This window comes from Poecilia reticulata, linkage group LG12, assembly GCF_000633615.1.
Source record: "Poecilia reticulata strain Guanapo linkage group LG12, Guppy_female_1.0+MT, whole genome shotgun sequence".
Lineage (NCBI taxonomy): Eukaryota > Metazoa > Chordata > Actinopteri > Cyprinodontiformes > Poeciliidae > Poecilia > Poecilia reticulata.
The window spans coordinates 4,260,522-4,277,075 of record NC_024342.1 but is presented as its reverse complement, the minus strand read 5'-3'; the positions used below and the strand labels follow the sequence as shown (position 1 = coordinate 4,277,075).

General features: G+C 38.9%; 1 protein-coding gene across 1 annotated transcript; it reads left to right on the top strand.

Moving 5' to 3' along the window:
* The first annotated feature begins 3,645 nt into the window (after positions 1-3,645).
* Positions 3,646-14,996, top strand: LOC103473283 (glucosaminyl (N-acetyl) transferase 4). The gene is made up of 3 exons (XM_008423390.2): positions 3,646-4,012; positions 4,127-4,373; positions 13,061-14,996. Exon 3 carries the CDS (start codon positions 13,062-13,064, stop codon positions 14,364-14,366), a length of 1,305 nt encoding a protein of 434 aa, XP_008421612.1. The 5' UTR covers positions 3,646-4,012; positions 4,127-4,373; position 13,061; the 3' UTR covers positions 14,367-14,996.
* Positions 14,997-16,554: the final 1,558 nt, after the last annotated feature.

The following is a 16,554-nucleotide window of genomic DNA, read 5'->3' as shown; positions in this document are numbered from 1 at the left end:
AGTGCGGGGTGTGTGTGTGTGTGTGTGTGTGTGTGTGTGTGGGTGTGTACTCCATTAGATTAAAAATGGTCAGATCATAATCTGACAATACTGTGTAATATCATCTCTACTTCCCAAATATTAAGCTTGTCTGACAGCAACTTTCTTGAGTCAGAGGCCTCTTCAGATTTGCTGCAAGGCTGACTGCTACTGGAGATCCTTCCTGCCCTCTTATCTAGTAATCTGAGGAATGTGGAAATTCAAGTCATTTTTTGAATTGTTTTTATATATTTATTTATTTATTTATTAAAATGATGTCCTATAATATAAGAATACGTCATTTTATCTTCGTACTCATCCGAACAGGATTGAAAGGAGGTTTAAACTGTTTTTAAATACAGTATTTTACTGTACTATCAATAATTATCTTATTGATAATTTAATTGTTTCTGTACATCCTTCACCTTTCATACAACTATTTAAAGATATTTAGAGTAAAGTGAATCATTAGAAGCCGTCGACTCGTTTACATAAACCCAATCATCTTGCAGCCGCCAGACTGACTGTTTCCTGAGAGAAAACAAATCAATTTGCTGATTTCAAACCAGCTCAGTAACTGTTAACAGAGTCAGTAAGCCACCTTTATTTTTATTTTTTTTTATTTGTATGTTCAGTTGAGAGTGCATTAATTTGCTTATTGTTTAAAACACAAATCAGGCCTCCAAAGATCATAGATCTTCAATTAGTCGTCACATGAATCAGACTCACCCTGTGCTATAAACCACTTCCTTACTGAGCTGTTTCACTTTAGCCGCACTGGAGGGTTTCTAAACATGAACAGGCTGTTTAAGGATAAACCACAAGATCTCAGTTTGGTCCAACTCCAGGTGTTGACTAGGCCGTTCCTAAACTTTCGCTTTGTCCTTTTTAGCCTTTCATACGTGAATTCATTTGGACGCTTTGGATTGTTGTCATTTGTCATTAACCCATAAACCAAAGAAGCCAAAATGTTTTCAAGAAACAAGAGAAGAAATCAGCAAAGCAAACCCTTAGCATCATACCACCACCACCACCTGCCAAAAAGTTCCACTTTTGTCTCTCTAGTCTACAGAATATTTTCCAAAACTCCTGGTTGATCATCAAGATGAAACAACATACTTTCCTTGTTTATTTAAGGATTCCCATTAGTCTCTACCGCAGAGCAGCAGAGTAGAGACTATTCCTCCTGAGGTTCACACCACAAACATTAAAATCACTTTTACAAACTTTTTTTTTTCTTTTACATGGTCAGTAATTACAGAAGGCAACATGCTCCAGTAAGAAATTACTGTGAAGTTGCATTGCTTTGTTAGACCTGCTCTGCTTTCAAATGCTCTTTATTGTTGTGTGACGGAGTCTGTTACTTTTCACAAATGGCCAGATTTTCTGGATATGTTTTTTTGGTTTTTCGTAATAAATGAAATCCAAACCTACTGTTTGCATTAATTCTTGTACTTATTCATTTATTTATTTTTTATTTAAAACACGTGCACACTTAGATAACTGTGGAAAAACAAACGCTGTGCTTCATTACTAAAGCAGCCTACTCTTAGTTGTACTCTGTCTGAACAACATAACTCCTGCATGTCTCTGGATAATCGGAACCTGGCAAGCACAAAATAAACCCTTTGTGTTTTAAAAGTGAGTTCTGATGTCATGGGATTTGGTCCTATCCCCTCCAACGTGTGGACTTGTTTTGCTCCTTCTTTTAAGTATTGTTTTGTCAGCGCTGGACGATCATTTAACCGTTCCCAACCGTCTCCGGGGCGCAACTGAATTCAACCCACCGAGAATTGGATGTTCAGATTTTCAAAGTAGATGGTTTCTCTCAGAGAAGTTAAAGCTGCTCTTTAGCATCACTAGCTCTCATTGGTGTTAAATGTGTCTCATGTCAGTGGGAATTCAGTTTCTCTTCCTGTTTGAGGCAAACCCTCTGAAAATTACTTGCAGAAACATTTCTCCATTGGATTTTATGAATCAGTCATGTATACTGCCAGTTTATTTCTAGATAGAGGAAGCAGTTCTTTGGCAGCAGGACTGAAACTGTGTGAGCTTTTGCATAACAGTCAGCTAACCTGAGATTTTTTTTCTTCAGTAATTAAAATTCAAAACACAACTAAGAAATGACAGCAGAAAAGTTGTGAGGGTGCAAAAACGTTAAGCTAGTAAGTTACTACCAGTTATTCCTCTGGTTTACACGTTCTGGGTTTTATTTGTACTTCATTTTCTTCCTTGACATATTAATAGACGACTGGTTGTTTTACTGATGAACACTTTAAAAACGTTTTGTGTGGATTTTTGTATCTAATGCTGTTGTTACACATGCAGCGGGTCAATAAAAGCTCCTTCTGTTCTGCTCTACATTTTTATTTCTGCTGCTTTAGTTTGGATTGTTTCACTCAGGCATGTTAACACTTTTATGCACTCCTGTGTTTTTTCTAATAATAAAAAGAAGAAACTCGGGGCCACTGTTGTGTGTTTTTCAGTCCTTTAAACGTAAGTCAGATGATGTGATTCCATTTTCTCCCAGCAGATTGATTTCATTTGGACGTGAAACGTTTCAGCTGATTTTCTGCTCTTATGACACTTGCATTAGATTTGGCCCATGTGACTGTTGTTTTTGAACACAGGGATCTAAGCTGTTTGCCTCCAAATGCAGTGTGCGTTAGTTAAGCAGCATGCCTTTCATTTCTTACTACTAAACAATGTTTATGACTAAAAGTATAATCTTTTTTTTTTTTTTTTAAGTTTCCTCCTTCCTACTTTTCTTTGTATCTTCCAGTAACATGGTGCCATTTTATAGCACAATCAAGTAACTTTGTTACCTTCAGTAGTTATAAAAATGCTGTATATATGAAATGACTTTCTATGACGTAATTTAATACATTGAATTTGGGCCTGTGTCTCTTTAAGAAGCTCCTGCTCTTTCTGTAGCTCCACCCTCAGGAAGTTGTCAGAACGAGCATGAAAGAATTAAACTCCAGGCACGTTTTAGACGAGGGAATAACATTATAACAAGATGTAAATCTCAGAAAAGTTTATTTTATTGCCCCTTTAAAACAAACAAACAAACAAAAAAAGTCAGTTGTATTGAGTGGTAAATAATTACGCATTTTAAAATGAGAAATGTGACAATGACTGAGTCAGCACTAAGAAACAACTAAGAAATTACAGCAGGTAAGTCCAGGTAATTGGCCATAATGTCGCAATGACAATATTTCTGTATTTAAAAAAAATAAAATAAAATAAAATAAAATAAATAAATAAATAATAATAATAATAATTTTTCCAATGTAATATAACTTTTGAGAAGGGGTACGTGTGGTTTCCATTAGCTGCAAGCAAAAAGTCTTAAAAAAACCGGACAGAATCAAATCAATCAGTTCGCTTAATGAACTGAATTGCTGCAAATAAACGACCTCCATATCACACTGCATATTGCACATCACTGCGCATGTACGTGTGTGGTAATAAAAGGTTTACGTGAATGGTGCTGCTGCTCTCTGTGAGACAATATTCTCAATAATAAAATATCTGTGGGTCTGCAGTAAAGTTTCCAGTTTCTTTTTCCCCACCTCCACCTCCACCGCACACAAAGACGCAGTCAGGACCGGAGACAATGAGGGCATTGAGAGCAGACGCTCTGCTTCATTTGCAGATGATCTCCCTTTACCCACATTTACCAATAAAGTCTTTCGAATTATTTCTTCTGTTTTTCTGTTTCCTCTCCGTGTCTTTGTTTTTTTATTTTTTTGCTTTGGCTCCTTTTATGGTCTACTCAAACATCAACCCATCTCTCCTCCCTTAAAACGTTTTTTTTTTCCTCTGCTCGTCACACCAACTCGTCTCTCTTGGCCAGTTCAGGATGACTTCAGAAACTTCCTTCCAACTAACTCCACTTGTTGAATCGGCGCTTTTATTCACGCCTGGACGCATCAGATCATCCCGTGGGTCCGCAAAGGGAGGCGCAACATCTTCTCCGCAACGTGCAGTTGTAGGTCCTGCCTCTTTCCGGGTTACCGTAACCCTCTCATCGCATCGCGGACACGCAGACATCACCAGCTAAAGAGGCTGTTTGAATTTTTTCCCCCTCTCTTTGTCTCTGAAGATAATGTTAATGATGTGGCGAGACGACGTTTCCGCTGCGGTCCGAAGTTTTCTGAAGAAAGTGTAGGGGCGCAGGAAGGAAAGATGTGATCACTTTTGGTGTTTTTTTTTTCTCGACGTCGGTGAGCTCGGGTTATGAGATCCGATCCTTCAAGTGTCAGTGTTCACATCTTGACACAACTCTGAGTCGAAACTTTCAGGATGACTTGAAGAGGCGGTTCACGTGGCGCCTGGTACCCCGAAGTAAGGTGGGTGTTTTGTTTACCCCTCAAAAAAAAATCTCAGATGTTTTTTGGTAGATGAAAACAGAAAGAGAAAAGTTTTTTTTTTTCTAACAAAAAAAAAAAAATGTATTGTTGGTGAAATATTAATATGAGGCAGTTTAAATAAATTGATCTTTTTATATTCTCACTAAACTAATTTTGGTATTCCACAAAAAAGCTGAAAATGATAGGTAATCTTCCAGCTGACAGAGACAACATTTCACTGTGGTCTATATTAAAGCACTTCCCCGGAGACTGAATCAGCTGTTGAGACTGTGGCCTGAGAACAAACAGTTCGATGTACTAATGAGCTGAGCAACAGGAGTCCAGTCAAAGTATCGTACGCAATCGTACTTTTCCCCATGACACGACCAAACGTGAAACGTCTTCACCTGGGATTTCATTTGACAGGAAAACACGAACCAGAGAATCATTTACCAAGTGAGTTGAAGATGATTCAGGACCATGTTTATTTAGCAAAATAAAAACCTGAAAACTGTGACTTGCATTTGCATGAATTCCAATAACAGGAATTCTTGAACAATTCCATGTGCAAGAGTTTACTTGGAATTTACTTCATGAACGCACCGAGATCAGAATCTTTGCCTTTTTTTTGTGTGTGAAATATGTCAAGTCCCTTTAGATCGGATTGACAGAATATACGACCAGCAAGTTTAACATCTCTGATTCTCAGTTCAACTCAGAGACTTTCAAACGACTATGATTTGATCTCAACCAGTCCAATGTCGCTCTGGGTTTATTTTAGGGATGTTGAACCATTAGAAGATTAATTTTGACCCCATCTTTAAAGTCTTCTTTCCATCTGCTCTGAGCAGCTTCTTTGTCACTACTGAAGAAAACATCCCCTCAGCATCATTGTGCCTCCACCATGTTTCAGCATGTGGATGGTGTGTTCATGGAGATGTCCAGTGTCAGTATGTCTCATTTGACCAGTCCACCTTCTTCCATTTGTTTGTTCAACTATAAAACTACCTTCTTAATCAGTGTTTCTCAACCTTTTTTGTGCCAGCGCCCCCCTAGCCTTTATCCAGGTCCCTCACCGCCCCTCACCAAAGAATTTGCAGGCTACTTTGCACTGACCATTATTTTATCATTGATATTACTATCACTATTTTAGATGTTTTGATTTTTATGCTTGTTTCTGTATTTATCATGAAAAATAATTTCCCAGAGAACAAAAAAGTCATGAGAATAAAAATTATTTTCACAGGCGTCTTCAAAAAATGCAATGAACATTCAAGTTAAAATCGGTAGGCCTAACAGCAGCCAATCAGAGTGGAAAAAATATTCTTATTTTGTGTCATTTTCTAGTTGTTAAATATTTAACAAAATGACCAGATAAAAGATGTTCAACATGCCAGTTTAAACTTTGATCTATTTGCAAACGACTGAGCTCTGCAACATTAAAACATGGATAGAACTGTAACTACATTAATCTCTTCTTCTCTTCAGTGTTAGTTTCTGGTGGTGCAGCTCTGTGCTGCCTTCAGGAGAATGGGACATCAGAGTATCATCCATAAAATTTCACCCACATGGCATTTATTGTGCAAACCAGAGCTTTCAATGGAAAAACAAAAGTTCCAGGTCCTTTTAATGCCATACAAATATGAGACAGAAACATGGGTATTTCTTTATATAGACCTGTCTATTGATTATAGATTAATAGTTTTACTGGACAGAAATTACAAAGAACAAATCTGGTTCATAATCAAATCCTAATGAGTCAAATTGAAAGTGTCATGGAGTCATCAGCCTCATGACATTAACACTSACATGAAAAATAATATTGAAGAAATAAATATATCAAATCTAATTAAAAACATAAATAAGTGATAAAGTTCTTTACTGTTATGGTCTGTAAGATATATTTATCATCAGTACTAGATATGGTCTCAACAAACCCATGACATTTCAACAGTATTATTTTACCTTTTATCTGGAAATAGTGTCTGTTTATTCTTGCCATACAGTCCTCTGTATTAATTATTGCTCGAAATGTCTTGCCATACCAGTTTATTCCTCTGTATTTACTTTAGTTTCTTAGTTTATTCTTGCATTTTGTTCTTCATTCATTTCCATTTAGTTTCATTTGATTAGTATTATCCTCTCTTGGTTTATTGCTATGTCCACTTTAGTTTCTTTCCTGTTGCTAGATTTATTTGATCATTTATCCATTATAAGACGAATAATATTCACTCATCACCTGCTGTGCCGCCTAATCGTCATGTGTTTCCCATCATGTGTTGATTTTTCACTGTTCAGCGTCAGATTCTCTGTTTTTATGCCATAATTCACATCTAGTTCGTCGCTCCATTCTATGTCCCGCTTCTCCTGTTTCAGAGTTTTGCGCAATGTGCGCGTCTTTTTTTTTTTTTTWACCCCCTAAGGTGCAGGGCGGTCGGGAAGCGTATCGATGTGGAAAAGGCAGACTGACATAAACCTTTTAAAACAACGGAAACAATTTCTGCATTCTGATTATTGAAATGTAAAGTGCTGTGTTGTTCTATCACCCCCGTTTCATACCGGACCACTTACAGCTCCGTGTTAACGCTATAAAATGAACGCTCTCTATCGTGGTATCACTCATGGAGGGATTTCTTGATTTCTTTATTTAAATGGGTTCATTTTTCAGAGGGTTACACAGTGAGGGTATCGTGATTTTAGCTACCAGTAGCAGGAGAACGGAGCTGCGCCAAGAAGCTAACAGAAGTTAACAAACACTGAACAGAAGAAGAAGAAGAAGAAGAGCTGCCATCAATACAGTTGCAGCCAAGCATGATTTAATATTACACAATACAGTTTTACCAAGTTTCTCAAAGTCTAAACTGGCATTGTTGTGCATTCAAGGTGTAAAGTTTACCTTCGACCAAACGCCCCCCAAAGGCATCCCAGCGCCCCCCTTTTGTAAAAATGTCTGCCAGCGCCCCCTGACGTCCTCTGAACGCCCCCTGGGGGGCGGTACCGCCCACGTTGAGAACCGCTATTCTTAATGCTATTTTTGGACTTGTCCCGATCTGATATTGATATAAAAATCAATCCGATATCAGCCAAAAAAAATACCGAGTATCAGATTATCTATGTCTGCATCTAGAATCTCCAATATAAGTACTCCAGTATTTAGTCTGCCTTTGTTGAGTATATTTTCTCTGTTTGGATAATATTACTTGATCAAACCTTTTCAAACATCCCACATGGAAAATTAAGTAGTAAAACGTGTGCATGATTCATTCTGATATCGTTTTGGGTCAATATTAGTATCAGCAAATTCTCAAAGCTGCAATATTTGTATCGTATCGCAAAGTGAAAAAGTTGTATCGGGACACCTTTACTATTTTATTAAGGACACACATTGTGGAGTTAGTTGTCTTGTCAACAGATTCATCTACCTGAGCTGCATTTCCTCTAGCATTACCATGAGCCTCTTCGGTTGCTTCTTCTTTTTACCTACTTGTTCGACCGCTTTATATTAAACACACGGTCATGTCTGGGCAGGTTTGCAGTTGCGCTACACTCCTTCAATCCTCTATGACAGACTGAACAGAGCTTTGTGAGATGTTCAAAGCATCAAGTTATTCTTCAACAACCTAACCCTGTTTAAGCTTATAATCACCCCTTACCTAGACAGGTTTACGTTATTTTTCACTTCACTTACGTAACTGAAATGTGTTTGAAATGTTTGAAGGTTTTCCATGTTCTCACGTGAGTCGTAAATCCGTTGGAAAAGATTTTATTACCTTTCTGACCTATTTTTAAAAAGTCAATTTTCTTTTATTAGCTTTGCTAGGTAAGAGATTGGCTGGAGCTCAGTGGAAACGTAAGTTCGATTCCAGTTTCCCCCACCACATGTCGATGGGCAAAGCACTTAATCTTCAGGTGTCTACTGATTTTCATATCACTGTCTGTTGTGTGTGCACCTGGGTAACTGGGACTGTGACCTCTGTGCGCTACACACAGTGCTGTGAAAAGTATTTTCCCTCCCACAACTGTCTTCTGTTTCTGTGTTATCACATTTAAATTTTTTCTAATGGTCAAACAAAGTTTAATCTCAGTCAACATTAACTCGAGTGAACAAATGACAAATTTGCTTAAGAAGAGAAGAAAGCTAGCCAAAACCCTGTGTGGCAAAAAAGTGATTTACCCCTGAACCTAATAACTGGTAGTGCCGCCTTTGGGGGTTGTTCTGGGGAAGAGCTAATTACGTAGCTTTAATATTTGTGGTTCACCAGGGGGCGTCAGCAAGAATGCACAGTCGGGACGTTTCAGTTTTCTTTATTAAAGTTGGTTTATTCCTGGATGGTTCGTTATAGAAAAACTTGGATAGATATAAAAATATACATATTGTCCCACTACAAAATGCGCCATCTGGGATTTGTCCCATTCCATTGCATTTCATCCTGACCAATCAGCGAACGGAAGGAGGAGTTGCGAATGATGCTGTTGACTTTCCAGATTGTTTTCACAAATGTAGTCTGCCTGTATAAGGTTGTAGTTTGGTGATGGCAGCAGAGGAAGTGAACAAAGACGTTCAGTTTGTGTTGGATACACTTCCAAATATCAAACAATTAAAGTCGAAGTAAGAGGAACGTTGAAGATACTTTATTGCTAGCAAATATGTTGTGGCTCTACCTCTTATGTGGCTGTTGACAGCCACTCAGTTTGTTATGAGCTTCCCAGCATAGCTTCTTTCACAATTTAGCTAGCACGTTACATATGTGACAGCTGATTTTATTTTATTTTTTTGCAGAATGACTTTAATTCACGTTAAAGTTCAAGACACAACATGTCCCTTTGGCTTGTTGTGTGTTTAGGTGGAGAGCAGAATTTAGGATTTTATCATCAAGGTCCTGAAAAGCATTGTAACTCAAGACCATCATACTACCACTGTGATGTTCTTTTTTCAGACAGAACATCTGCAGTGTATTATAGTCTATAGTGAATATAGAATATTTTCTTCTAAAGTCTTGTGGATCAAATGATCTGTTGACCTTTGTCTTCTTATTGGTCAGCCTTGGAATGCTCCTTTGACTCTTTTTTTTTGCCTGCTTGCGCCTTATTGTTGAACCATGAATTTTGACCCTAAATGTATGGTCAAGTAAGGTCAGGAGTGCTTGTAACGTCCTGGATGAGTTCTCGATACGGTCTTTGAGTCCTTTCTTTAGGCCGCCCTGGGAAAGTTGACCACTGTCCCACGTTTTCTCCAGTTGTGGATGATGGCTCTCATTGGGATTCAGTGGCTTCCCAAAGTTTTAGAAACAGTTTGTAACCCCAACAAGACTGAAAAGATGCAAATGACTTTGCTTCTGTTGAGTTCTGGATTTTATTTATTTGTTTTTGTCGGATCATGATGTGATTTTTCATAATGTAACGAACTGTGGTTAAACAACATTAACTGTAGGGAGTCCATTAGTTGTTTTTGTTTGTTTGTTTGTTTGTTTCCCTCAGAAGGTTGGATTGGTTGGAATGTGTTTTCCTTCCTGATAAATGAAATCATTATTCACAAACTGCTTTTTGAGTTTTGTCCGGTTGTCTTTGTCTGATATTTAAATTTGCTCGATCATCTGAAACATTTAAGTATGACAAAAAAATGAAACAAGAACAGAGTACATCTGTTGTGGCCAAGCCTTTTTCATGCCACAGCGTTTTTAATCCACTTACCATTTTCATATTCAAACCTAGGCCGAGTTTCACACCACCTCATCATAATTCACTCCTATAATGTTTAGAAGCCACACTTCAAAGATTACACAAAGTTTCCGAGTTTCCTTGCTATTACATTTTACTTTAATCTCAACCAAGTTATTTTAATGGAGGAAACCTGCCTCAGGCCTGGCATTGAAGTCACAGGAAAGAAACCCACACATTGCATTGTGTCACAACACCTCATCTCCTTACCTCCTGTAACCGAGCCATCCGTTTGCCTCTCATACACTGTTTTTTGTTGGTTGATTGGACGGAAGAGTGTAGAGGAGTGGATGTGTCAAATCTGTTTGGTCGTAAGGTCTTATTTCGCATTTCGGCGCATCTCGAGTCACGTCTCATGCTGCGAGTCCTGAAGATGCATTACCTGAGCACAGCTGCCAAACCCCATTGTGTTTTTACATGTGCTAGCGCTGGGCCCTGCTGAGTCCAGGCAGCGGCCCAATTTTAGTTAGTTAGGGTTTCTAAATGCATTGCAGCAATAGGAATGTATCCCAGGAAATGGGTGTGTTGGAGTTTGTCCTGCCGTCAGCTCTGGTATGTTCGTAAACCTTGCGAGAAATACCAGCTGGGCAACTTTCTTCCACCGCTACACCTTAACGATCTCAGATTTAATCTCCACTGAAGCTCATAGTTTGTTCTCTCTGTGTCTTTTGTTAAAAAATGACTTCAATTAATCGGAGGGAAACGGAACACACCTCGGAAACCAGAAAGATAGAGGACGGATTCCTCTGCCCCAAACACCGAAAACTGTCAGGAGCACGTAAGAATAGCCAACTTTCTCGTGCATGGACCTCTGTTTAGACCCAGAAAGAACTCAGTTAATTATTCACTAAATATGGCCACAATGGCGAGAAGAGGCAAAATACTAAAACTGGTTTGACTTTGAAGAGAAGGAAGTTGCCTCGCACAGCACAAAATATAGATCATCAGTATGATTTGGTGTGAAGGCCAAGCAACACAGAGCTGTGGGCTCACAGGAACGAGACGAAGCTTAAACTCTTAGCCTGCTAATAAATGCCTCATTTTGCCTCTACCTCCTCCGTTCCCCAGCTGTTGTTAATCACCTGTCATCAACTCCTCTGGTTCCTCAGTCATTTGCACTCCTTGTGTTTACATAATCTCCCTCGTCTCGTTGTTTTTCATTGGCTCCTTCTGTTGCTCCTACTCATGTTCCTGGCTTCCCATTGGTTCCTGCATCGTCCCCTGTTTGGATTATTAGTTCATTGTTTATTTTTCATTAAAGAAAGTGACATACGTTATGACACCTTCATGTAATTTCAGCTTGAGGTTTCTCTGATTTTGCTGAAGTGAATTGAAATATCCTTTTTGGACCAATCGGGACCGGGTTGCTAAAAGCTGCTGCTTTTGGCAAAGCAAATGCCAAACCATTTGCTTTGTTTTCTTATTTTTAAAACAAAGGCTCTAGAGAATAGAGTTCATTGTTAAAATAATCTTTTAATAAAATAATAATTAAAAAAAATCAAGTCAGACTTGAATGAGAATGAAAGTTCAAAAATTTGTATTGGGAAGATAATGTAAATTACAAAGGTTATTATAAAGGTATTTATCCTCTGAAAAAGTACTTGCAAATAGATGCAGCATTCTTGCTGTCATTTTAGCTTTGCTTAAATGACTTTCTAATAAGGGTGTGACAATAAAAGCACATGAGACAAAGTGAATGTTTAATAACTAGAAAATTTAGTTTAGCTTTGAGAAGTCAGTGGTTTATTTAAGCTCATCTAGAGTTTAACTTGGTCTTAATGCTAAAATAATAACTAACTTTTTGCATTTTCCCATAGGGAATTACTGAGATTCAGAAATCTCAACCTATGTTTTCAATTGTCTCTGAGTGTAGATGTATCAGGTTTAGGTTCGATCAGTTTAAACATTTGCCAAAACAGTAAAAATTAGCTGATTAGAAACTACAACTCAGAGAAGCTCTATAGTGTATGCTAGCTTCAGCGTCGCTAACAGTCAGCTTTCCTGTCTTGTCTGTCACCATTTCATCGTTTCTTTATACTACTTAGTATTCACTGCTGCTGAACACCTTTAAAAGTTTTTGTAGACAAGTGTTGCTAGCCAAGGATGTCTTCATTTTCCTAATTTGTCAGCACAAAGAATTACTTTCAATTATGCCTTAAAATTATACTGAAACACAGCCGCAGGGTGTCCTGCTTGAAACAGTCATATTCTGGTTTCATAATACTGAGCTAAACTTAAAGTCACAAACTGACAGAGTCTGGACTGACCTTTACAGGATGGATTTCACTTGACAAGAATCATATTGACATTTTATTACACTCTTAATCTCTGGTATTGTTTTTTTACTGCTGAAACTGTGAAGTCTGGAAACCACCGCACGAGCTGGGAAATGACATGACTTGTCATTACATCCCAAATTATAATATGAATTTTATATTTTTTTATTTTATTTTTAATAGCTATAAATTTAAACTTGAGGAGACCACCCAGCCATAATCTATCACTGAATCTATCTGAAAATTGGACATTGCAGCCTTGAGTTGCCCATCTGGATGTCTTATGTAGGAAACAAAGTTCCGTATTTCAGCTAAAGAGAGGCTGAGCTCCCTCCAGCCTGGTGGAGACTCGCCAGCATTAATAATTGATTGAAGGACGTTTACGGCAGGGCTTCAAAAAAAGGTGAAGAAATGTTGTGTTATTGAAACCGAATCCATTCACCCCTTGGATACCAAACACAAACAGTTTGACTAAAAGAAAGGCTGGTGCAGCGGGTGAAATGTGGCCCCGTTTAAAACTTTACTGACTCATGGTGCAAATATTCAAGTCATATTAGTCCCAAAAAAGAAAACCAATTCCACAGTAATGGTTTGCTTCAGATGTTTGTTCTGTTTTATATCAAAAATACCACTCAATGTTTTGGTTTCTGTTCCTCAAGTGTGTTTCTACTGTTTTGTTTTGTTTCCCCACAGGATGAATGCAAAGCGGTTCATGCTGAAGCTCAGGAAAAAGTTCATCCCCCCCGTCCTCTCCGTGCTGACAGTAATTATCCTGCTGCTGCTCAGCGTCAAGTACATCTACATCCCTGAGTTCCTGGGTCCTACATCAGCTCCAGCTGATGTTGTGCAGTCATTTGTCAAGCACAACATCAGCTGCAAAGCCATTTATGACATGGACCCAGTAGAAGTGGGTAAATCCCTCATCATCAGAAGAAAAACTGTGGTGGAAGATAAAGACGAAAGTCTGATCGACTTTACAGAAAATTGCCCTGTCTTCAGGAAGACAAGGGGTTATGACGATTTGTGTGTTTCCGAGGAAGAGAAGATTTTTCCCATTGCGTACTCTTTGGTTGTACATAAAAATGCGTGGATGGTGGAGAGACTCCTCAGAGCGGTGTACTCTCCCAACAACGTCTACTGCATACACTACGACCAGAAGTCGTCGGCTCAGTTCACCGCTGCCATGGAGGGTTTGTCCCGCTGCCTGCCCAACGTCTTCGTCTCCAGCAAACGCGAGGCCGTTTTCTACGCGAGCATCAGCCGCCTAAAGGCCGACCTCAACTGCCTGTCGGACCTTCTGACATCGGAGGTCAAGTGGAAGTACGTCATCAACCTTTGCGGCCAGGATTTCCCGCTGAAGTCCAACATGGAGCTGGTGTCAGAGTTGAGGGGGCTGAAAGGCTCCAGCATGTTGGAGACAAGTCGACCCAGTGAGCTCAAGAAGCAGCGGTTTCTATACCACTACGAGCTGCAGGACGCCAGTTTTGAGTATAAGAAACTTCCGGTGAAAACACAGCAGGCAAAGTCTCTGCCGCCGCACAACATAGAGATGTTCATCGGCAATGCCTACTTTGTGCTCTCGAGGGAGTTTATCCAGTTCATGAACTCGTCGGCTGTAGTGAGGGACTTCCTGGCCTGGTCGGAGGACACCTACTCTCCGGACGAACACTTCTGGGCCACGCTTGTGCGACTGCCGGGCGTTCCCGGGGAGGTGCCCAGGTCCCAGCCCGACATCACAGACCTAATGAGCAAGACGAGGCTTGTGAAGTGGCAATACCTGGAGGAGAACCTTTACCCGCCGTGCTCAGGGCAGCACGTGCGCAGCATTTGCATTTTTGGGGCGGCCGAACTGCACTGGCTGCTCAACTACGGTCACTGGTTTGCCAACAAGTTCGATCCCAAAGTGGATCCTATCCTTCTTCAGTGCCTTGAGGATAAACTGGAGGAGAAGCAGAAGTTGTTTCAGAAAGGGACAACGTTGACTTGCCCAAAAGGTTAGCTAAAATGATGGCTGTTGACTTTTCTTTTAACTTCCCCGCAATCTTAAGAGACAAAGTCCATTGGACCACACAAGACCGGTGGGGTCATTATGAGGTTTTTTTTATTTGTGTGGTTTTGGGAACTGACGGTCTGACTGGTCACCCGCTTAGGAGGGTTAATGTCGATCAGAAACTAAGACATACACACAAATATGCATACTACAGGATTGTGTTAGTTATTTTTTTCTACATTCTGTACTTTGCTGCATCAATTCCTGTTTCTTTTGTTTAGAAACATTCCATCCTTTCTCCTTGGATGATAGATTTCTTTCTGTCAGAAATCTCGGAACCTCTGGCATATGTTGTTTAATGAAGGAGAGAAAAGCTATGTCTACAATCAAGTTCAGGGACCAGCTACTTTCCATGTCACTGTGATTGTGGACTTTTCAACTCTTTATATCTTTTGAAAATGCTTTATAAAAGACTTTGAGCGTCGATGGAACAGCAATAGATTTCCAGTGCTTTGAAAACATTTAAAAATGATTAAATTATTATTGAAGACTTGGGTTGCACAGTGTTGACTATGAATAAATCATCTAAGTCAGTTCTGAAGTGTTACTATTTAATGAATAAAGTATTATTCTAATCAGTTATACAGTACTTGGATGATCTGAAATGTACATTTATGGCTAATGAAGACATAAAGAAATACTGAACATACTGTACATCCTTGCAGGTATTACTGAATAGCAGGACTATGAATACAGTTTAAAGCAATAGGCACAATAGACACACAAAAACACAAATGAAGCCCTGTATGAAAAATACTAGTTTTCTCTTCTTTAATGCCAATAGTGTCTTCTACTTGCCAAGGAGGAAACTTTAACCGATGCAAATATGTGCAAATTAGGCAAAACTCTCGCTATTGAAAACCGTCCTGGGATGTCACCCGATTTCCCCCAGCCTGTCCTTGCAGTTTCAACACTCTCATTCTTTAAGTTGATTTATTGTGTCCGTCAACAGTCCTCTCAAGCGTTCACACCTAAAGCAGGAGCCGTTCACTGGACTTCTAAATGTGACACGGGGAGATTTCCAGATCGCCGCGAGTCACACTAAGAGAGCTGTGGGCAAAAAGCGGTGAGGTAATTTAGCTTATGAGCTGGTTATATAAAGTCATTTTATTAGATCAGTAAATAGCACTCAGGCCATACACAGACTCCGAAATTAAAACCATTTAAAAGTAATAAAAAGCTGCACAATGGAGTGAGTTTTCTTTTTCCACAGTTGAAGCCAAATGATCATGGTAAAATTTTGCTATCTAAAGTGTAAAAACACTTGAATATGAATACGAATACATAAATTGCACCTGTTCACTGCTGTTTGGTTTTATTCCAGGCACCCTCTTTGTGGTCTGATCAAAGTTTTTTTTAAATTTTTTATGAGAAGTGCTTGCCACATTTTTTATGTGGTTGCAGAAACAGCATCATGAAAGGCCGTAAAGGTTTCATTCTTCACATAGTCACTGTAATTGCCAAATAGGTTAAAGGTCACAGAGTGATGGAAGATGAAAATGAGAAGACAGAAGAAAATGTGCATATATGACAGCTGATGTTATCATTGCAATATTCACTAATAATATCTCCAACAGCAATAAGAATAATTCAAATACACAAATAAACGTACTAGTTGCGTTCTGAAAAAGTAGCAGGTTAATTGTTGATAAGATGGCAGCCATAAGGTCCTATTCAAGAAATCTGTTGAAAATTCAGTTTTTCATACGTATAACACTGACATGACACTGTCATAAACATGACATAATAGCTGTAAAACTAAATGTCCAATTAGCTTTAAAATGTTGGAAAGACAGCGACTCAGCAGTGGGGTCACAATTCATCGCAATATCAATGTGTGCAATACTTTGCATTCTTATCGCAAAGTATTATCAGAAAGGAAATCGGTGTTGGTTAATATATACCACCTGTTGTCGGACATAAATAAAATTGCCAAATAGGTTAAAGGTCACAGAGTGATGGAAGATGAAAATGAGAAGACAGAAGAAAATGTATGAAAAATTCAGTTTTTCATACGCAGTGGTGGAGAAAGTACTCAAAAAATGTACTTAAGTAAAAGTACAAATACACAGACAAAAATGTACTCAAGTAAAAGTCAAAGTACCACATTAACATTTTACTTAAGTAAAAGTAAAAA

Bases quoted from the DNA above. Each gene is read 5' to 3' on its own strand.
- LOC103473283 (XM_008423390.2), top strand. From the start codon at position 13,062: ATGAATGCAAAGCGGTTCATGCTGAAGCTCAGGAAAAAGTTCATCCCC.